This window comes from Meles meles, chromosome 8 (assembly GCF_922984935.1).
Source record: "Meles meles chromosome 8, mMelMel3.1 paternal haplotype, whole genome shotgun sequence".
Classification (NCBI taxonomy): Eukaryota; Metazoa; Chordata; class Mammalia; order Carnivora; family Mustelidae; genus Meles; species Meles meles.
The window spans coordinates 98,596,712-98,618,659 of NC_060073.1; the positions used below are offsets into that span (position 1 = coordinate 98,596,712).

The following is a 21,948-nucleotide window of genomic DNA, read 5'->3' on the forward strand; positions in this document are numbered from 1 at the left end:
ACTTCTTAACTGGACAATACAGATATCACTTAGCAGCCAGGAGGCGGGACTTCGTGCTCCCGCCGAGCTGTGATAGGCTCGCTCGTGAGGGCGAGAGCGCGGAAAGAACGTGCTCGGCACAGTTTGGTTGAGAGCAGAGGAGTGACGTGTCGGTCTGCAGACCCAGGAGTCGCGGGGTGAAGGTGTGGCGGGTTTACCCCAGTCATGTGACCAGAAGCGGAAACTACGCGAAGCAATCAACCGAACCTGCAAATCCCAGAAAGCCGGGCCGGGAGGCTTCTCATCTGTTTGGGAGAAAAGTGCAGAAATCGACCGTTAGCTAACATAAGGGTTAAAGGAGAGGAGAGAAGACTCTTCTACCTATCCTCGATGAAAACTCAAACGGTTTCTGGTCCAGACCGCTACATCGTGTACGGGATGAGCATTCGCTCAAGAGTTGTTTTTGGCAGTGCTCCCGTAAACTGCGATAGACGAGAGAGTCCGGCCACATTTCTCGAAGCATATCCCTTTCTTAAGCCCCGGACTTAGCGAGCGAGCATCCCAAGGCCTAAAGGGATCGTGGGGGATAAGCTGGCAGGGTCTCCGCTGCCTGACTAGTAGTCAGCCACTGCCGCAGAGCTGCCGTTCCAAGCGGTAGACAGGCTTTCTCGCGACACCCAGCTCGCCCCTTTGTGAGATACCTGCCAGGGAAAGCTGCCCTAACCACTTTACTCATTTTCTCCCGCTCAACCACACCCGTCTCCCCCCAAAATGCAATGCTGAAGGTAGGCAAGAGAGGGAAGGACGAAGTTCAGCAGCCAATTCCATCGCCCCTCAAACACTCACGTACGTGTACACACACACACACACACACACACACACACACACTCTCTCTCTCTCTCTCTCTCTCTCTCTCTCTCTCTCTGCAGTGGGCAAAAGCTACGCTAAAGAAAATGGGAGCGTCGTAACTCTGAAGTCAGCGCCAATGCCACTCATTTATCTTACTATTGACGCTGCTGTGAATGCAGCCGACCGAACGAACATACGGAAAGCACATTTGAATCTGTGCTTCAAAATCAGTGCTTTTCACAATTCACGTGACCAGGTTGACCCAGGAACGTTATGATTCAACAGCTGTCTGCTTTTTTGTTTTTACAATGTGTTCAATGTAATTTTATTAACGCACGTAAACTAATGCTGAACCTAAAGGAATGGCGGAGCTTCAAAAAAATGCTTCTGGAAATCAAGAATGGGAACGGTGGGTTCTGTCAAAAAAGAAAAAGGAATTAAAATTAGATTCCTTTAAAGTTTAAAAAGAAAAAAGATACTGTTTGAAGAACAGAAGATCTTGGGTTTTCATTAATTTTTTTAAAATGATTGAACATGTTTCTTAAAGGGAATCCTTTTAAGTTTCCGGTGGTAAAACTAAGTCAACTTTTTCAAAAGTCAAAATATACTACTAAAGAAAAAAGTTTAAAAACTGAAGCTGATTTTTTAATGATTGTATTTATTTATTTGACAGAGATAGAACACACAATCAAGGGGGAGCTGCAAAAGGAGAGGGAGAAGTCGGCTTCCTGCGGAGCAGAGAGCCTGTGGTGGGACTTTATCCCAGGACCCTGAGATCATGACCTGAGCTAAAGGCAGGCAGTTACCTAACTGAGTAATCCAGGCACTCCTGGAAGCCGATTTTTAGGCTGATTTTTTTTTTTTTTTTTTTAAGGCTGATTCTTTACTACCAGTTGATAGGGAAACTGTTATCTATAATGAAAGTTGGGACAGCAAAGTCATGGGGAAAATTACTGTAAATCCAGAGATTATACATGATTTGAACATATTTGTTAATCCTCTCCCTCCTGCTTTACTGGACCAAATGTTTTGAGTTGGTTCTTTCAGAAACACTATTTTTACTATTCCACAATTGCTTAGAATAATGCTATTTTTGCTCGCTTTACAGGAGTCAGGCACACCAGAGAAACAGTATTTATTTTCTTCTTGAAGATTCTCTCCCCAGAATCTACCTTTCCAAGTGTGCTGCAAAGCTATGTTACCAAGATTTCTTTTTAATGTACTTATTTCACTATTTCATGTTTGGTAGGGTGCTTTTTGTTTTAACTAGCCATCTATTTCTTGGATTTATTTTTCCCTTTGGTAAATTTTTCAGGTAACTTTTTCAGAAAAGCTGAATGGAAAGCAAACAATGCCTTTGGTTTTGCCCTTTATAACATAGCTAGAATTATGAACAAAATGGGGACCCACACATCCCCTATACACATGACCACACGTAACACGTGTGAGTGGCTCAGTGGGTTGAGCCTCTGCCTTCAGGTCAAGTCATGATCTCAGGGTCCTCGGATCCAGTCCCACGTCATATCTGGCTCTCTGCTCAGCAGGGCGCCTGCTTCTCCCTCCCCCTCTGTCTGCCTCTCTGCCTACTTGTGATCTCTCTCTCAAATAAATAAGAATCTTTTTTTGTTGTTTTTTTAAAAAGCATTCTTTTTAAGGCATTATGATTTTACATTGTTATCTGGAGTTGTTCTTGAGAAATCTAATGCCCATGTGAATCACAGTCTTTGTAAGTAGCCCATTTTTCTCTCTGATAACAGACTTTTCCTTAGAGATCCCATCTAGGTGTGTTTTCATTTTTGCTCTCATTTTCATCTTTATTCTCTGCAGGCTCTATCTGAATACACCAATGTAATCATCAGTCCAGGAAACTTTCTTGGGTTTTATTCCTGTCTCTGGGTTCCTGTTCTCATTTTGGAGGTGCTATTTAGATGAATGTCAGACCTCCTGATTCTTGGACATTTCCATGATTAACTTTTTCTATGTCTTTATCATTCTGTTCTATGTTCTGGGAAACTTCCTTGATTTTATCTTGCAATTTCTCTAGTGGCTCCTCAGTGTCACTTACATACTTTATCATTTTGGTTTTTTCTTCATGATGTGTATTCCTTAATCCCCTTCCCCTATTTCCTGCCAGCCCCCCAAGCATCTCCTCTCTGGTAACCATTTGTTCTGTATAGTTAAGACTGCTTCTTGGTTTGTCCTTTTTCTATGCTCATTTGTTTCTTAAATTCCACATGAGTGAGATCATATAACATTTGTCTTTCTCTGACTTACGTCACTTAGCATCGTATTTTCTAGCTCCATCTATGTCATTGCAAATGGCAAGATTTCACTTTTCACTTTTTATGTACACACACACACACCTTCAAAGCCTTCTAGTTTGGCTAATGTAAACAATGCTGCAATAAACATAAGGGTGCATGCATCCCTTTCAATTAGTATCTTTGTACATTTTGGATAAATTCCCAGTAGTGCAATTTCTGGATCGTAGGGTGGTTCTATTTTTAATTTTTTGAGAAGCCTCCACGCTGTTTTCCACAGGGGCCACACCAGTTTGCATTCCCACCAACAGTGCATGAGGGTTCCTTTTTCTCTCCATCCTCACCAACACTTCTTGTGTTTTTTTTTTTTTTAAAGATTTTATTTATTTATTTGACAGAGAGAGAGATCACAAGTAGGCAGAGAGGCAGGCAGAGAGAGAGGAGGAAGCAGGCTCCCCGCGGAGCAGAGTGCCTGATGCGGGGGCTCGATCCCAGGACCCTGAGATCATGACCTGAACCGAAGGCAGCGGCTTAATCCACTGAGCCACCCAGGCGCCCCACTTCTTGTGTTTTTTATATTAGCCATTCTGCTGAGTGTGAGGTGGAATCTCACTGTAGTTTTGATTTGCATTTCCCTGATGATGAGGGATGTTGAGCATCTTTTCATGTGTCTGTTGGCCATCTGTAGGTCTTCTTTGGAGAAATGTCTGTGCACACCTGTCACTTTTATAAGCCATTTCATTTACTTCCACAACTGCTTTACGTTCCAAGAGCTTTCCCTTCTGTCCCGTTTTCACAACAATCTGTTCTTACTTCATGGATGCAACAGTTGCCCAAATGTCTATGAAAGCGGTTATTAGAATTTTTAGTTACTTTTTGTTCTGAAATTAAATTTCCTCCAGTGTCAGGTGGTATGTGCATTTGGAGAAATGCTCCAGAGGGGATTCTGATGCTGCTGATCCACAACTACTTACTGAAATAAGATTTCTCTCGATCAAATGGGCACTATTTTCCCCATCGGTTTGAAAGGACTAAAAAACACTGAAACTTGAAATCAGAGAATGAGTGCAAGAATAGGAAGCTAAATGTACAGTGGCCTAATCTCTCACCCTGCTGAGATTCCCTGAAATCCAATGTTTTATCTAGCTTTGAAAAGTAGTGGGAATGGAAATGGAAACTACTAGCTATTTGAATGTGTTATTTTAAAAAATTTGCTTGATCACTTGCCACTCTCCCTCACTGTGCTGTTAGGTCCAAGGGGACACTAATCATCTTTCTGGTTCACCTTTGAATTCCCAATCCTTTGCAAAGTGCCCAACAGAGAAGGCACTTAAATGTTACACGATGAAGTCATCCATTCCCCAACTTGATCCCTGACTCGCTCTAGGGACTCACTTTAGGTCCATCCAAAATACTTCACTGATGCACAGCTGTCATTGTTTAAAAGGCATGTTACACCAACCTCAAGTCAGCTTCCTTTTAACTTCTGTGGATCATATAGCATAAGAGGAATGTTAACGGGGGAGGAGGGAAAGGTACTACTGAGCTGTTGTACTACTGAGCTGATAACCTTTGTTATCCATTGTACTACTGAGCTGATAACCTTTACCACAGCAGTCTTGATGGGAGGTAATCAAAAAATACAAGAGGATGGAAAATGAATGGACAATGAACAGACAACTGTAGTTGCCTTTTTATTCCCACACCTGTAATTCTTTTAAGGCCGTTCAAAAACCTCTAGCCTCTGGCTGTCCTCTTCTGGGTTTGCTCCAGTCTGTCACAATTCCTCTTCAACTTTATCTTGGCTCCTAAGTGTACAGCAATTAACAAGTCAGTAAGTGAATCTGTCCACTTAAAAGTTTCCAACAGACTCAGCAAACGTACTTGGGTCTGAAGTATACACTTTCCAATTTTTCCATTGCTGTCATGGACAACAGAGCTCTAGGTGGCATACAAGGGCAGTGTTTTGAATCCCATATGCCTGTTCAAGCTGATGCCTTTCCCTGAAAAGAACTTTTATGAACAGGCTACCTTAGATCCTACTGGTTGCATGGTTTAAACTCAAGCTCTCTCATGTTTAGCAATACAATCTCCCTCCCTTTCAGTTACTGTTTGCCTCCAATTGCCAGTCTGAACTCAGCAAAAATGGAGCCTGCTCTCCCTTTGCTCCTAATTTCCTACCCACCACCCTACTGCTTTTGTGGACATCTCATCTGAGATGATTGCCTGATTTCTACTGTAGATATGCCTAATCCATCCTTCATACAGGCCTGGTCTTTCGATTACACTCATAAAATTTTGCAGATTCCTCACTTCCAACTTTGAGCATTTTTTAAAGATTTTTTTTAAAATTTATTTGACAGAGATTACAAGTAGGCAGAGAGGCAGGCAGAGAGACAGAGGGGGAAGCAGGCTCCCCGCTGAGCAGAGATCCCGAATCAGGGCTGGATCCCAGGACCCTGGGATCATGACCTGAGCAGAAGGCAGAGGCTTCAACCCACTGAGCCACCCAGGCGCCCCGAGCATTTTTCTATAGCTGGGCACAGCGCTGGATAAAAATCATGGGCCTTTATCAACTTAACCCCGCACCCTTCTAAACTGAAACCAGCTTAGTTGATACAAATGCAAATTTCAGGCAGCTAAGATGTGGGTTTCTGTTAACCATATGTCTAATCAATTCCCTCATGCAAATGTTCAGTACACTGAAACCTGAAAGATCTCTCTCCCTTCGTGAATACACAGGGGACATACATATGGACTTTAAAACAATTCCCAATTCTAAGATGTAAACATGATTATAATCAAATAACTCATACTTCCTCAGGGAACATTTTTCAGGACTAATCCCTCAAAATTACAATCAAATTGTCCAAGCCAAAGTCGTGTGTTCCATTTAACCTTTTTAACATTTCACAGGGTGCTGATTTTTGAAAATGCAATCATTACACGCTTGTCGGAAACCAGCTCACATTTAATTGTGACATTTTAAAATTGGACAAGTGTTTTGACATCTGCGCCCCCCCCCCCCATATTTAGTCTCTTTAAAGTGACAGGAAAACACCAACCAATCGCAGGCTTAATGGGTTTAATAAGTTTACCCCTTCAGTTCCTATTTGCAGCACCCAATATTCCTTTGAAATACCAGACAGACCCGGCAGTGGCCAGCAGTACACTTCCGACGTTCAGAGTTCCAAGTTCGGGTTCTCTGAGCACTCGGTGTTGCAGTGGCACTTGTCCAGAACTGGTACCTCCCTTTAGCTGGGGAACTTTAAATGTACCAGTGAAAAAAGCTTTTTCCCCTTCAAGGGGAAGAAAGAAAATCACTCCTCAAAACCCAGCAGATCTGGCTGTGAGGTCTTTCCTCCTGTCCCATCTCTTCAGGCTTGTTTTTTTGCAGTGGAGCAAGAGAGACCAAAATCTAACCTGAGTTACAAGAAACAACAGACAGTGATGGCTATAAAGGGAGTGATCGGGAGCAAATGAGATACTCCTTTACCTCCCACATCCAATATATGTGCTTCACAGAAAAACAAAAAACAAAAACAGGTCCACAAAATACGACAGCTAGGATTACAAAATCCATTCATCCGAGGGTGGTGGAAGGCAGGACGGGGAGCCGGAAGGGTCAATGGCACAGGGACAAAAATAGTATTCCAATCAGTCCAGGCACGGGGGCTGGCAAGTGCTAGAAAAGAGCTACAGAAAAACCTGTGGTCCGTTCAGACTCACCGGTGTTAAAAATCCACACACTGGTATCAGGAAGATTCTGCCTTAAGCGCACCAGACAAAAATCCCAATTCCTCAGAGAGAAGGGAATACGCAGAGGGCCCTTGGCAGAACGGGTCCTGCCTTCCCTGGTAGAGGAGGGGACAAGGAAAAGAGCTCCTACGGCCTCCTTCCAATCCCACCCATCCCCTCTGGATGGCAGGCGACTCAGTGGCCTGCAGCAGCCTTCAGTTTGGCAGGAGATGGATGTGGTGAAGGGAATTTCTCTGCAGACGTTGAGCTACTCAGTGCGGACTGCAGGTAGACCGTCTTGTGGAAAAGTCTGTTGCTTAAGAAAACCACCAAGGAGAAGAGGCGTAGCTGGAAAAGGCTGAAAGGCAAGAGACCCGACTTGTTAGATCCCCAGGTGATCAAACCTGATGTTTTAATTATTTGACAACGTACTTGACCACATTAAACTTAAAATGGCATAGGGGAAAACGAGACAACTGAAATTTGATCAAGGAAGCACCATACAGATATTAAACACATGGGTTAACAGGCAGCCGCTAAAAAAGGCGCTGGGTCCAGCTGCTGTTATGATTGCAATGGAATCACTATTTGAAGTATGAAGGCTCAGAGGAAATGAAGTTACATTAACATTGACTCTGATTGGAAAGGTACTTTATTATTTTTTAATTAACATATAATTTATTATTTGTTTCAGGGGTTCAGGTCTGTGATTCATCAGTCTTACACAATTCACAGCGCTCACCATAGCACATACCCTATCCCTCCCATCCCCCTCCCCTCCAGCAACCCTCATACTGTTTCCTGAGATTAAGAGTCTCTTATGGTTTGTATCCCTCTCTGGTTTTATCTTTCATTTCTTCCTCTCTTCCCCTATGATCATCTGTCTTGTTTCTCAAATTCCTCGTATCAGTGAGATCATATTATAATTGTCTGACTTAGTTATTTCGCTTAGCCTAATATCCTCTAGTTCCATCCACGTCACCGCAAATGGCAAGATTTCATTTTTGATGGCTGCTTAATATTCCAGTGTGTTTATGTGTGTATACACACACACACACACACACACACACACACACATACATACATACATATACACCACATCCTCTTTATCCATTCATCTGTTGATGGATATCTAGGCTCTTTTGATAGTTTCTCTATTGTGGACATTGCTGCTATAAACACTGGGGTGCACGTGTCCCTTTAGATCACTACATTTGTATCTTTGGGGTAAATACCCAGTAATGCAATTGCTGGGCCACAGGGTAGCTCTATTTTCAACTTTTTGAGGAACCTCCATACTGTTTTCCAGAGTGGCTACACCAGCTTGCATTCCCACCTGGAGAAATACTTTTCTATGGCTGTTTATAAACCTCAAGCTATGTCTGAAGATATCATATACTATATGTGCTTAGTTTTCAAGAGTTTCAAGGGAAAGCCAATTACACCAGAGACTGCTATTACACTAAGCACTGCTGGGTAGGAAGAGCAAGCGAACACCCGAAACTGATCTGAAATGTCTAATACATGTATCTTCACTGACTTAACCAAAATTGATCAAGGATTAAACTTTTTTTTAAATGGCAAAGCTTTCAGAGTGTTATTATTATTGCTAAAGATTCACTTCATTTTTTACAATTTTTTATTGTTTCTAGAGAGAGCATGTACACACAAATGAACAAATGCTCAAATGGTGGGGGAAGGTCAGAGGAAAAGGGAGAGAAAATCTCAAGAAGGCTCTGTGCTCAGCATGAGGCCCGATCTCACAACACTGAGATCATGACCTGAACCAAAATCAAAAGCCAGACTCTCACTCAGCTGTGGCGCCCAAGCACCCCACTAAAGATTTATTTTAAAATACTTTGGGGGGGCGCCTGGGTGGCTCAGTGGTTTAAGCCACTGCCTTTGGCTCAGGTCATGATCTCGGGGTCCTGGGATCGAGTCCCGCATCGGGCTCTCTGCTCAGCATGGAGCCTGCTTCCCTCTCACTCTCTCTGCCTGCCTCTCTGCCTACTTGTGATCTCTCTCTGTCAAATAAATAAATAAAATCTTTAAAAAATAAAAAAAATTTAAAAAAAATAAAATAAATAAATAAAATACTTTGTTATGGGGCACGTGGGTGGCCCAGTTGGTTAAGCATCTGCCTTTGGCTTAGGTCATGATCTCAGGGTCCTGGGATCAAGTCCCATAGTGGGCTCCCTGCTCAGAAGGGAATCTGCTTCTCCCTCTCCCTTTGCCTCTTCCCCCTGGCTCATGCTCTTGCTCAAATAAATATTAAGAAATACCAGCTCATGGGGCGCCTGGGTGGCTCAGTGGGTTAAGCCGCTGCCTTCGGCTCGGGTCTTGATCTCAGGGTCCTGGGATCGAGTCCCACATCGGGCTCTCTGCTCGGCAGGGAGCCTGCTTCCTCTCTCTCTCTCTCTCTCTCTCTGCCTGCCTATCTACTTGTGATCTCTCTCTGTCAAATAAATAAATAAAAAATCTTTAAAAAAAAAAAAAAGAAATACCAGCTCATGCTGTTGCTCAAATAAGTATTAAGAAATACTTTGTTTGGGGCACCTGGGTGGCTCAGTGGATTAAGCCGCTGCCTTCGGCTCAGGTCATGATCTCAGGGTCCTGGGATCGAGCCCCGCATCGGGATCTCTGCTCCGCAGGGAGCCTGCTTCCTCCTCTCTCTCTGCCTGCCTCTCTGCCTACTTGTGATCTCTCTGTCAAATAAATAAATAAAATCTTTTAAAAAAAAAAAAAAAGAAATACTTTGTTTTACTATCAGTATCGATAAACTCATGCAGCCAGATCACATGATCTACTATGAAAAGTTGGCCATTTTTATAAAAATGGGTTTCACTACAAGTGTTTACAGTGCCTTATCTTGAGTGAATTGTTGAATTTTAATAATATGTATAACAGCATCATTTTTAAAAATATATCTGCATATTTGCCTGGGAAAAATTAGGGGATATGTTCCAAGTGCTTTTCTCTCATCATAGTGTATATTAGTACTTTCCTACAATGTAAAAGATTTATTTTTTTTAAGTCCCATTCCTGTAATAGTGAGATTATAGCCATGATCCTTTACACAGAGACAGCTTACTACACTTTAGCTGATACTGGCTAGTACTTACTATGCTTTGCCAGGGGTCTTTGCTTCATTGGCGCTGATAATGAATAGAGGAAATAGGATAGAGAAGAGGCAGCCACTGCAAACAGAAGAGAAATAATCACCTTCATGACAGCCATGACTTTGGAAAAGAGATTAGAATAGCAACCCAGAGTTCCCTTGCCTCCAGAGCTAATATCATGGCTTGATGAAAACATAATCTATCAAACACATCTTCAAAAAAATGTTATTTTCCTAAACACTGGCTTGGTAAACACTGCCCCGGGAGGCAACATAAAAGAATAAGGCATTTAGGGGGCACCTGGGTGGCTCAGTGGGTTAATTAAGCCTCTGTCTTCGGCTCAGGTCATGATCTCAGGGTCCTGGGATCAAGCTCCACATCGGGTTCTCTGTTCAGCAGGGAACCTGCTTCCCCCCACACCCGCCTGCCTCTCTGCCTACTTGTGATCTCTCTCTCTGTCAAATAAATAAATAAAATCTTTTTAAAAAATCATTAAAAAAAAAAAGAGTAAGGCATTTAGGATCATGCAGACTAGATTTTAATGCTAACTGACAAATGTCTTGACTATCCGTCAAGGAGAAAAAAAGTCTACAGACCTCCTGATGGCCAAATAAGAACAGAAAATGCCTACCGTAAAACCAGGCACACAGAAGATGCTCTCTACACTGAGTATTTTACTAGTCCCCATCAAGTTCCTCTCACCAAACTACCTGATAATGTACGAGGACTGCATTGCTGTGAGGAAAGCCAAGGGCAAGCCAAATCCAAAGTAGTAAGGCCAATTCCTTTCTATGTTTGACAACCGCTGGTGCATTTCAATTCCTAAAACAAGACGGCCAATACAATTAATAATTCGATTGCTTACTTCATCAAATGTCTAAACGCGGTAGACAAATTATTTGAGGTTTGAGTTTTAGGTACACGCCTGTCATTTGGAACAGTTAAACATGTAAACTGGAGTTGTCCAAATACAATATAAGGAATCTGTGAGAAGTTTTTCAATTCAATAATCACAATTTCAAACCTGCTAGGCATTATGAATTACAACAGCATGCTCTGTCATAATCAGTCTCAAACAAATTAAGGTATCAAATAAAAAGGCAGCCGTTCTCTAGAAATCAATGAACCTCTTCCAACCATAGATACCTGTACAAAGATGCCAAGATCTTTAAAATATCCCCCGGAGTTATGAAAGCACTGACACCAGATTAATTTCTCAAATTTAGGAAAATGTGTGCTCCTTTATGCCACTGTATGACTCAGTCAGAGCTACATCACATTAGCACCATGAAGGTAATGTTACATTGCCGCATTCCCCCAGCATCAAAGTTATGGGTTAAACCCCCTAAGCCAAATATAAATTCCCCCTTACCAAAGGGGGGCTACTTCCTTCCAAAGATGGTTTACCAAGGGCCTAAATATTGGAACAGTTCACGAAGTCTGTTTGGCAGCTTTTCTAAACTGGACCTCCTACTTCTGAGTTTCTTTACATGGACTCACCTTTATTGAACCAACGATATTCAAAGCAGTACAGTGAGTAGAGAAGGGACATATGCAGAAGACTAATCAGCTGACCAACAAGGTGGATGGGAAAGAGACTCACAAACATCCCCTAAAGAACAAATATGGAAAATCTTAATCCCAAAGCTTCAGAGACCTAACACTCTTCACCCGCCACTATGAGTCAACCCCCCGCCTGTATAAACAGCCTCACAGACGCGCCTCGAGTTTCTCAACAGCGGGAGAGTGGAGAATGCCCGTGGACAGGGAAGAGGAGGTAAATTTATATTGCTTATTATTTCACGATTTTTAAATTTTCTAGTTGTTTCTGTGAAAACGTGACTTAAAAATCATTACCTCCCATAAAGCTTATCTGCCCCAGCATATAGGCAATACCCTAGCTTTGTGGCGCTCCCTTTAGTGACCGTTTTTCCAAAACTTGACCACGTACCCAGAAGGCCAGTCTCACCTGGATGAGGAAAAGAGCCTGCAGCAAAAGGTTGAAGAGCATGTCAGCAATTATTTTGCTGACACTAGGGAATGGGTGAGGTTTCCTCCCTGACACCTCAAACGCCAGGTCAGCTATGTCCTGTAACAGAGAAAGTAGCTCACCAAAACATGAGTAAGATGCTTTCACCATCCATCCCCAAAGCTAAGGCCACTGGTTTGCCATGAGATCTGCCAGGTGACAAAAGCTCCTGGACATTTGGTAATGAGAGGCTTCTGTGACCTGAGACCAAATTCCATTTTACAAGTGCACAAAGATCAGCAGCGAGAAAGGTTAAGGCTATGAAATTACTCCATGCACGGTCACTGACCACAAGCTAAAACCTGCCACCCATCAATCCACCACCCATCAACCCCATCATGCTGCAGGACCCAGACTCCATTCCACCATGGACCTACTTGAAACCAAATGGCATTTACAACTTTACTAAGCACAAACAGAGGGAGCACCCAGAGGGCACTGAAAATGGACGTAAGGAAGAATTCCAGCCACGACCAAACATCTCCATGTAGTGATGGATCACCTGAAAAAAGGGGGGAAAAGAGTTGTCAGTTTAACTGAAGAAATGAAAAACAAAAAAGACCAAATATGGAACCCCAAGTTGGTGACTCTCCTCCCTCACCCCCCAACTATGTTTCTTGCCAGTGCATCATCATACCGACTTCAGGTACTTTTCCTTTTCGGACACACACCAGTCTTCAGTCGCAGCTCTAAGTCAGAGGAGCCATCTGCGCTGCTTACCGGTGGTGACCGAGATGTCACAGTGCTCCAACAGCACAGGCTATGCAGGAAACTACCTGGGTTTCAATCCCAGCTCTGCCACTTACTAATGGTTTAACCTCAATAATTAATTTCTATTTCCTCACCCATAAAAAAGCTCTCTAACAGTACCCACTCAAAGGGTTGTTGAAAGGCTTGAGCTAAAAACATCTAAAGCTAAAAAAAAAAAAATAAAAAACATAAAAATAATAAAAAAAAACAAAAAACAAAAAAAAAACATCTAAAGCTCCTGGTACACGGAAGGGTTCAACAAACTGAGAGAAACAGGGATATACCTCCCACCCCCAGCCCAGGCAGATGGCACACAGCAATGCCTATACTTACCAATAATTTGGGCTGTCACCGACTGTAGTACAGGAATAAACACTCGATAGAACAAGAGGAGACTTAACTAAAGGAAAGAAGTAATCAAGTAAACATTAAAAGCTCTTCCTTAAAACAAGAGCTCCAAGTTTCAGTGTCATTACCTTCCAGAGAGAGGTAGGTATCTATCTTATCTATTTATTTATTTGACAGCCAAGACACAGACACAAGAGAGAGAGGGAACACTAGTGCGGGGGAGTGGGAAAGAGAGAAGCAGGCTTCCCACCGAGCAGGGAGGCCGATGAGGGGCTCAATCCCAGGGCCCTGGGATCATGACTGAGCCAAAGGCAGATGCCTAATGACTGAGCCACCCGAAAAATAAAGGTGTAGAGGTGCCTAGGTAGCTCAGTCAGTTAAGTGTCTGACTCTTGATTTCGGCTTAGGTTATGATTTCAGGGTCATGGGATCAAGACCTGTCTTGGGCTCCACAATGGGCATGGAGCCCATTTTGAGATTCTCTCTCCCTTTCCCTCTACCCCACACTTGTGTTCTCTCCCAAAAAGTAAAATAAATAAATAAAAACATATATATTTAGGGTTATCCCTGACATTTACATACAAGTGTTCTTTGTGTGGGAATAAAATCACTGCTGGGGCACAGACTCCTCAGTTACGGTCTTAAGCATGTATCACCACGTGAAAGCTAGTTGTCTCGGTTTCAAGACAGGGGTTGAGAACTATTAATAATAGCAACAATCAGATAAGGCACCTGGCATTTGAGGAAAAGAACTTACCCAGAATACTCCACCATTCCAAGCACAGCACTGGAAAATTCTACTAACAATACGTGGCTCACTGGAAAAGACCACATGTATTCAGCTCATGAGGTACACAGGCTGTTCCATAACCTCAGTCACTCCCCACCTTAGACCTTTCGTTGATTACCGCTATTCTCCTAGCACCTGTTATTCCTCCAATGTTCTCCTAGTCTCAGTGAGAAAAGGCTAAAAATTCTAGAGAAGCAGACTTTTTTTGTGTGTGGTTCTCAATTCACCATTCTGTCTTTAAAACACCATGACATTGAGCAAGCATGATTGCTAGACCTTAGTTTAACTCAATGTTGCGGGGGGGGAATCCCCTCTAACAATTTTTTGGGAAAAAAAAAACAGAAAAAGCAAATAATGGGGTACTGAAACTCCAAGTGACTATACAGGGTCTTAATTCTATACTAAGGACTAGTCACTTCCTGAAGTCCCTCCCCCTCAGACATTTTCCAACATGAGCCCCCACTCCTTACCTCTCTTGCTTCCTTTCTATACTTTGGGCTCTCCTCTGTGCCAGGACACTGCTTGCCCTTCTTCGACGCTGCTCCTCTCTCTTTTGCTGAATCCGAGCATCTAGCTTTGAGATGGTACAAATTCCCCAGATGGAGTCTTTGATTCCCTATAGACAAGGGTATTATTTTTTTCTTTTAAACATTTTATGTATTCGACAGAAAGAGAGACAGGGAGAAAGGGAATACAAGCAGGGGGAGTTTGAGAGAGAAGCAGGTGTCCCGCTGAGCAGGGAGCCTGATGTGGGGCTCAATCCCAGGACCCTGGGATCTTGATCTGAGCCAAAGGCAGACGGTTAAAGACTGAGCCACCCAAGTGCCCAAGGGTATTATTTTAAAGAGGAAGGATTAGGGATCAGAGAAGATTTTCCTAAGTTACATACATTAAAGTGAAATAACAGTGGAAACCACTGAACTTATTTTTGCCACGTGGCTTAAGGGAGCCTTACAGTTTGATGTAATTCAAAATTTACAGCAGTTTTAAGAATAAAACTTCCAGGGGCGCCTGGGTGGCTCAGTGGATTGGGCCGCTGCCTTCGGCTCGGGTCATGGTCTCGGGGTCCTGGGATCGAGCCCCGCATCGGGTTCTCTGCTCCGCGGGGAGCCTGCTTCCTCCTCTCTCTCTGCCTGCCTCTCTGCCTACTTGTGATCTCTCTCTCTGTCAAATAAATAAAAAAAAAAAAAAAAAAAAAATCTAAAAAAAAAAAAAAAAAAAAAAAGAATAAAACTTCCAAATATCCTTTCTCCAGATTTACCAAGTAATAATAAATGTGGCAAATTAATTATTTACATGCACACACACACACACACACACACACACACACACACAATTTCCCCATATGAGAAGGTGTATTTTTTTTTAAGATTTTATTTATTTGACAGAGAGGGATCACAAACAAGGGCAGTGGCAGAGCGAGAGAGAGAAAAAGGCTCCCAGCTTAACAGGGACCCCAACGCGGGGCTCGACCCCAGGACCCTGGGATCATGATCTGAGCAGAAGGCAGATGCTTAACCAACTGAGCCACCCAGGCACCTCCAGAATGTGTATTCCTAGAGGGATATTCTTTTCTATAACCACAAGTTACTGATTCCAGAAATTTAATACTGAAATACTTTAATCCCCAGTCCATATTCGTTTCTCCATTTGTCCCGACAATGCCCTCTACAGCATGTTTACTCTGCACATGTCAGAAATCAGTTCAGAATCATATGCCACATTTACTGTCGTATCTCCTTAGCCTCCTTTAATTAGACACATCTCCTCAGCCTATCTTTCTTCTTCAAGTATAGAGGCTAGTTATTTCATGGTTCCCTCAATTTCCATTTTCTCATGATTAGACCCAGGCTACCCCATTTTTGGCAGGAGTATCACAGATGGGCTGAGGTGTCCTTCTAAATATTAGATGCAGAGAAAAGCATCTGTCTGCCTTTGCTGGCAATGTTACTTTACATACGCAGTCAAGGTGCTATCCAGCTTCCCCATTGTATGTTTGCAAATTTCTCCTCTTGCAACTAGTAGGCCCTCTGTGGTAGACACCGCCGCGACCAGGCAAATATCCTGCTCATTTAAGTTTCTCTCTCTGAGATTCAGTACCCATTTACAATTCTTGCCCAAACCAAGCCTCAATAACACGGGCACAAAACAGTGGTTTTCGAATCCCTCCACACCTAACACTATCGAAAGTCTGGTTACTGCCCTCCACTGTACTCTTTCCGTATTAATTCAATACCTCTAGTGTGCCCTGTGCTAAATTCCAGGGATACAAGGACAAATTAAACACTGGTTTCTATAAAGGACCGGGGGCTAGACCACAACTGGGGAAAGACAAAGAAATCATCATTGTAAGATGTAAACAGCTGGAGGATGAGAGCATGCCATGTAAGACAGAAACAACATGGTCGTAGTGCTGGAGTAAAGAATGTCCTTAAAGACTCTATGGAGAGAGAGAGGGTTAAGTCTATAAAGACAGTGAAAGAGGCACTTCCCCGCCAGTAGAAAAGTTAGTGCTACAAACCCCAGAATTGCCTATCGCCCAGTTCCAAAAACTACTTTTTTTTTTTTTTAAAGATTTTATTTATTTATTTGACAGACAGAAATTACAAGTAGGCAGAGAGGCAGGCAGAGAGAGAGAGGAGGAAGCAGGCTCCCTGATGAGCAGAGAGCCCGATCGATGCGGGGCTCGATCCCAGGACCCTGAGACCATGACCTGAGCCGAAGGCAGAGGCTTTAACCCACTGAGCCACCCAGGCGCCCCCCAAAAACTACTTTCATCCATCCCTCCATTCACATATTAGGCATCCTCAACGAGCTAGATATCGGTCATACGAAAATGCTTGAGGAACGTGTAACGGATCAGGAAAAGTATACAACCAAACAACAACAACAAAAATAGTTTAAAGTGTGTGCCACAACAGATTTATGTCCAAAGTAGACTGGTGGCACTGGGATATTCAGTCTCAAAGAGAGTAGGTGGAAAAAAGACATTCTGGATGCAAAGGCCAATCTGGACTCAAGAATGGCATTTTTACCTATTATTAGCTACAATAAATTTTGAAGCTAACCACCAGGATACAGGAAAATGAGAATGGGCCAAGTGGGGACAAACCAACTCCTGACAGCATAAATTGGCACAGTGCGCACCCGATCTTTTTATCTACAAGCAGAGTTTTGTTTTGCTTTGAACTTCTAAATCTTCCACAAATTGTTTAAATATTTAAGGGAGTGAAGTTCAAATGGCTGAGGGCCTTTTGTGCTAGGACGATGTGCTACATGTGCTAGGACGATGACAGGATTCCCCCCCTCTAAGATGCTTACAGTCTACTAGGGCAGACTAACATTAACAGCACATTGTAGAACTGATCCAGGGTTGAAATTTTGTAGCATCAGGATGGCAAGATGAGGAAAAGGTATTAAAAGTACATCTCGGGGCTCCTGGGTGGCTCAGCTGGTTAAGCATCTGTCTTTGGCTCAGGTCATGATGCCGGGGTCCTGGGATCAAGCCCCCACATCAGGCTCCCTGCTCAACAGAGGGGGTCTGGTTCGCCCTCTGCCCCTCCCCCGCTCATATTCCCTCTGTCTCTCAAATAAATAAAAATCTTAAAAAATAAAAATAAATAAGTAGATCTCATTGCACGAAGTGTCTTTGACCGTTCTAAGATACTCCTTCAATTCCCCCTCTTTTATTTGAAGGTAATAAACTTTTGAGCATTCCCATTAAGGAAGGATCCCCCTGCTCCCAAGGATACAGCCACAGAGGCTACAACTAGGCCATAAGCCTCAGACACCCGTTATGATGGAATTTTCTGCTATTGGTTAATTTGGGTTACTAAGTCCTAAATAGATCTTTACGGGACATTTTCCTAGTGCATCGTCATTCATTTGCACCACGTAGAATGAAGGAAAAGTAGGTTCTGTAATGTAAACAGGAACAAAGTAGTTCAGGTAATAGTAGTCTATCAATGTTCACTGTTTAATTTTGACTAGTGGACCACAGTTACATAAAATAATGTTGGTGAAGGATATAGGGCAACTCTTTTGAACTATTCTGCAACTTTTCTGTAAGTCTCAAATTATTCCAAAATAGAAAGCGTTTTGAAAAAAGGCTCTGGAGTCAAACTAACCAAGGTTCCAATACTAGAGAGACTCACTAGATAGCTTTCCCAAACTTCTAGAAGACGCAAGATAAATACTTAATCTCCTGAGTAGTGTGGATGAGAATGAAAACCTGTAGGTGAGGGACCCAACAAATGTAACAAAAATCCCCCCCCCCCCCAAACCTAAAGGATTTCCTGGTCAGTTCCTACAAAAAGATCAAGAGACGATACACTGAGGTACTCACCCTGGCAAGGTCCTGGAGAAAGGTTTTGACACTGTCAGCCATCTCTTCACCACCCCAACTACCAACTACACAGAGGAGAAACAAGCATCTCAGAATCTTTCATCATGAAGGACCTGGAAACAGATGGAGCATAATGGGGCAACGAATAGGTATCTCACAGGTAAGTTACTTCATGTACATGTCTACATAAGGACCTTTTTCACCTACTTACATCTCTACGGGGAGTACAGATTCGGGCACTTCCACAGATACCAACCCAGGGAACTAAGTGAAGGTATAGCTATAAGTGCTGAAACCTGAAAGCAATACAATTTTTAAGTCGCTTCCCACCCTTTCACTTTTACGTGGGGGTAAATGTGCTCTTGAACCAGGAGTCTGCTCTCTGGGCCTGGTGTCCCTAACTATCCCTCCTACACATTCCAAATATTTGAGGATTTGGAAATGAGTGATAATTACATTTAAGTATCCTCGTAAGCGGATGTAGGACCTCAAACACCTGAATGAAAATATAAGAGCAAGACAAAAGTTCTGGCAAAAATTAGTAAATATGCACTTCACACACAGGGCCCTCTGGCACACAAGTAAGCTTAAGGTACAATGTGAAACCACCCCACCTAGACTACCAAATAGGCCTCCCCATGTTTTCCAACTTTAAATATATACATATATATACACACGATGTTAATAAGCATACAAGAAACAGTGGAATATAAACTAGGTCCAAAAAGTTCATGTATAAACATTCCTTAAAACACTACAGCTTTCTTATTTCAAGTAATTCTCAGGTAAACAAGAAACCCAGCTCCAAAAATTATGACAGAGTTTCACAAGCATCTTGTATAAAACTCCCAATTTCAAAACATAAGCACCTTTTCCCTCACACATTTAACCACTTCAAACTGTACCTTGACCCAACTGGACTACTGCCACCCAGAACCAGAAGAGCAGGGACTAAAGCAGTAGGAAAGCAACTTGCACAACACTGTATGTACCACCTGCTCCTAAGGTCAAAACCCATTACTTCAGATACAGAAGTTTCTAGGGTTCAGAAACTTCTGTGAATACTCCCACTTAAAAACACCTCAGGGTGGGGCACCTGGGTGGCTCAGTGGGTTAAGCCTCTGCCTTCGGCTCAGATCATGATCTCAGGGTCCTGGGATCGAGCCCCGCATCGGGCTCTCTGCTCAGCGAGGAGCCTGCTTCCCCCTCTCTCTGTGTCTGCCTCTCTGCCTACTTGTGATCTCTCTCTGTCAAATAAATAAATAAAATCTTAAAAAAAAAAAAAAAGAAACACTTCAGGGTGACAGGGTAACTCACTGTCAGGTGACTAGTAACTACTCAATACACCATACTAGTTTCTGAAGATTATCATGGATTCACTCTTAACCAGCTACTTCCTCCTCTGTGAATTAAGGATATTGAAATTCTTCACAGGTCTTTAGAATAGAAGGTGTTATAACCGAAAAATAGTAACTTCTATATAAACCCAATCCCACTAAAGACTGAGCTAGCTTGGGAGTTGGAAGAAGCCAATCACTCCGTCTGGATTTCTCACAGGACCCTGACAAGTCCCTCTGCAGCTCTAGTCCAGGAGAACAGCTGTGTTATCTGAACCGCGGCCACTAACACCTGGCTTCCCAACGGACAAGAGACAGGTTACCTACTGACCTAAAGCGGCTGTCTAAGGACAAGTCACTTCAATTCTATACAGAGACCCTAGCAGCCTTCCTTCACGGATACTTGGTGAATTGCCCGGTTTCACAAAGAGGCATGGAGAAAAATAGGACTTGCCACCATTTAAGATCACACAGGGGGAACTTTACTATTGAACTGCAAGGAAATAAGACGCATCTGGTTCTCACCACTTTACAGATGGAGGAACTGAGTCTCCGAAGTTAAATGCTTGCCCAAGATGACAGCAAATGAATGGCTACTGCGAACTTCAAATACCCTGGTGTTCTAACCCTCGGTCGGGAATACTTCTTACTCAAGCTTTGCAATGAGTTTGTTTAACCCGAGCACCCCATGGACAACTTCTCTTTAACCTGGAAATACAGGTGGACTTTAGATCCCTAATAGTCATCAGAACTCGCGAAGAATCTTCTGTGGCACAATCCTGTCCTTTCATTTCTAAGCCACCCAACCCAAGTCGGGAAAGCAGGAAGCTGTTCTAGCCCACACCAGGTGCAGAAAGGCTGAGCATCCTCGCTTCTCTCGAGGGCTTCACGGACTGCTTCAAGTCCACGGGTCAGCTGGGACCCGTCTCAGCCGTAGCTCCTTGCCAATTTCGACCGGAAACATAGTCTCCCCTCGCAACCCAGCCGTGCACGAGGTACTGAGCACGCTCACCTCCGGTCACACTGAGAGCTAAACATAGACGCGCCGCACCTGGGGCAGCGTCTCGCGTGGGGCTGCGGGCTGCGTCCCGCTCCCTGGCCTGGCCCGGATCGGGCCAGAACCTTCCTGTTAGGGGTCCCCTCCCGGGGACCCTGCCCGGAACCACGCACCCCCGCGCTCGGGCCCTCCCTTCCCTCGCACGCCCTCGCCGCCCCTGCCTCGCAGGGCCCCAGCCGCGCGCCAGCTACGCGGCGCCTGTGGCCTTGGTTCGGCCAGCCTGCACCTACCCGGCCGCTCCGCCGCCGGCCCGACCGGCCCCCTCGCCCACCGCGAACGCGCTGGGCTCCTCTTGGACCCTCCGCGCCCGGCCGCCAGCTCCCGCCCGGGCGCTCCCAGGGCCGGGGCCGCTGCGCCCGCACTGGGCATGCCCGGGCCGCACGGGGCCGCTGGGAAGTCGGGCGGGCGAGGAGCCGAGCCGAGGCGCGCCGAGCAGCCCTGGGTGGGGTGGAGGGGGCGGGATCGCAGCGGCGGAGGGGGCGGGGCCAGGAGGGGCGGCGGAGCCTGGGAAATGCAGTCCGTGCTCCGACCCCGCCCTTCCCTCGCCGCGTCCAAGGACGCCCAGGACCGCCTTCCTCATGTAGTAGTGCCCGCGCCCTCGTCCTGTTCTTTACACTGCCGGTTTACTTCTGCAATTACATGCCCTTCTAAAACCCTAGGAAGTCTAACAGGAGAGCAAAATACAGAGGTGGCCTTGCTTTATCTGGCTGGAGATTTTCTGTCACCAAAGGGAACTATGCAACGACAGGCTTAAGTCAAGATCATGAAGAACAGGACACGCCGCCGTACAGTTCGGCTGCAGTAGGTGTGCACTCTGACGGCGAAGTGATGGTTGAGATTAAAATTCTAAAAATGAATAGAAATAAAGCCTTTTAATCTCCATCCCCACCAATCCATTTTAAGCCCAGGAACGGCAACTCCTTGGCATCCACATTAAGTCTCCCCTAGAACTTTTTCTTTTCTATTTCCAGGCTCTTATATCTCACTTACCAATTCTTTACTTTTAACTTCCTATTTTCCTTTACCTCTGTGTTTAGAACTGCTAGTGCTAGGACCACCTATAGGATCAGATTTTTACCACGAGAAGCTGCTTAGAGCAACCTCCTATTTGTGGGACAGGAAGCCCGCGTGTCAAGTGACTCACTCAAGGTCATTAGCAGAGCAAATGTCCAGGCCTCCTGACTCTTCCAGTTAAGTGGGCTAGGAGTTGTTGACCTCTTCTCCCTGGCCCAACATCCAGCCCAAGCCAAAATAAACCAGCCCCCAATCTTGAGCCTGCAGAAACCTTCCTTCCCTTCTCTTACAGGAAGAGGATGGGTGGAAATGATTAAGATCAAAGAAGGGAA

General features: G+C 44.2%; 1 protein-coding gene across 2 annotated transcripts; it reads right to left on the reverse strand.

The window, feature by feature from the left end:
* Positions 1-6,042: 6,042 nt before the first annotated feature.
* Positions 6,043-21,020, reverse strand: EI24 (EI24 autophagy associated transmembrane protein). Of its 2 annotated transcripts, XM_046016778.1 has the most exons (12): positions 20,833-21,020; positions 20,071-20,253; positions 18,209-18,321; positions 14,334-14,479; positions 13,831-13,891; positions 13,059-13,125; positions 12,353-12,477; positions 11,916-12,035; positions 11,447-11,558; positions 10,657-10,768; positions 9,950-10,024; positions 6,043-7,185 (listed from the first exon to the last, which is right to left on the reverse strand). In XM_046016778.1, exons 3-12 carry the CDS (start codon positions 18,248-18,250, stop codon positions 7,023-7,025), a joined length of 1,023 nt encoding a protein of 340 aa, XP_045872734.1. In that variant the 5' UTR covers positions 18,251-18,321; positions 20,071-20,253; positions 20,833-21,020; the 3' UTR covers positions 6,043-7,022. The 2 variants fall into 2 exon arrangements, with proteins under 2 accessions (XP_045872734.1, XP_045872733.1); XM_046016777.1 differs by lacking the exon at positions 20,071-20,253 and having other exon boundaries at positions 20,833-21,019.
* Between the last annotated feature and the right edge of the window lie 928 nt (positions 21,021-21,948).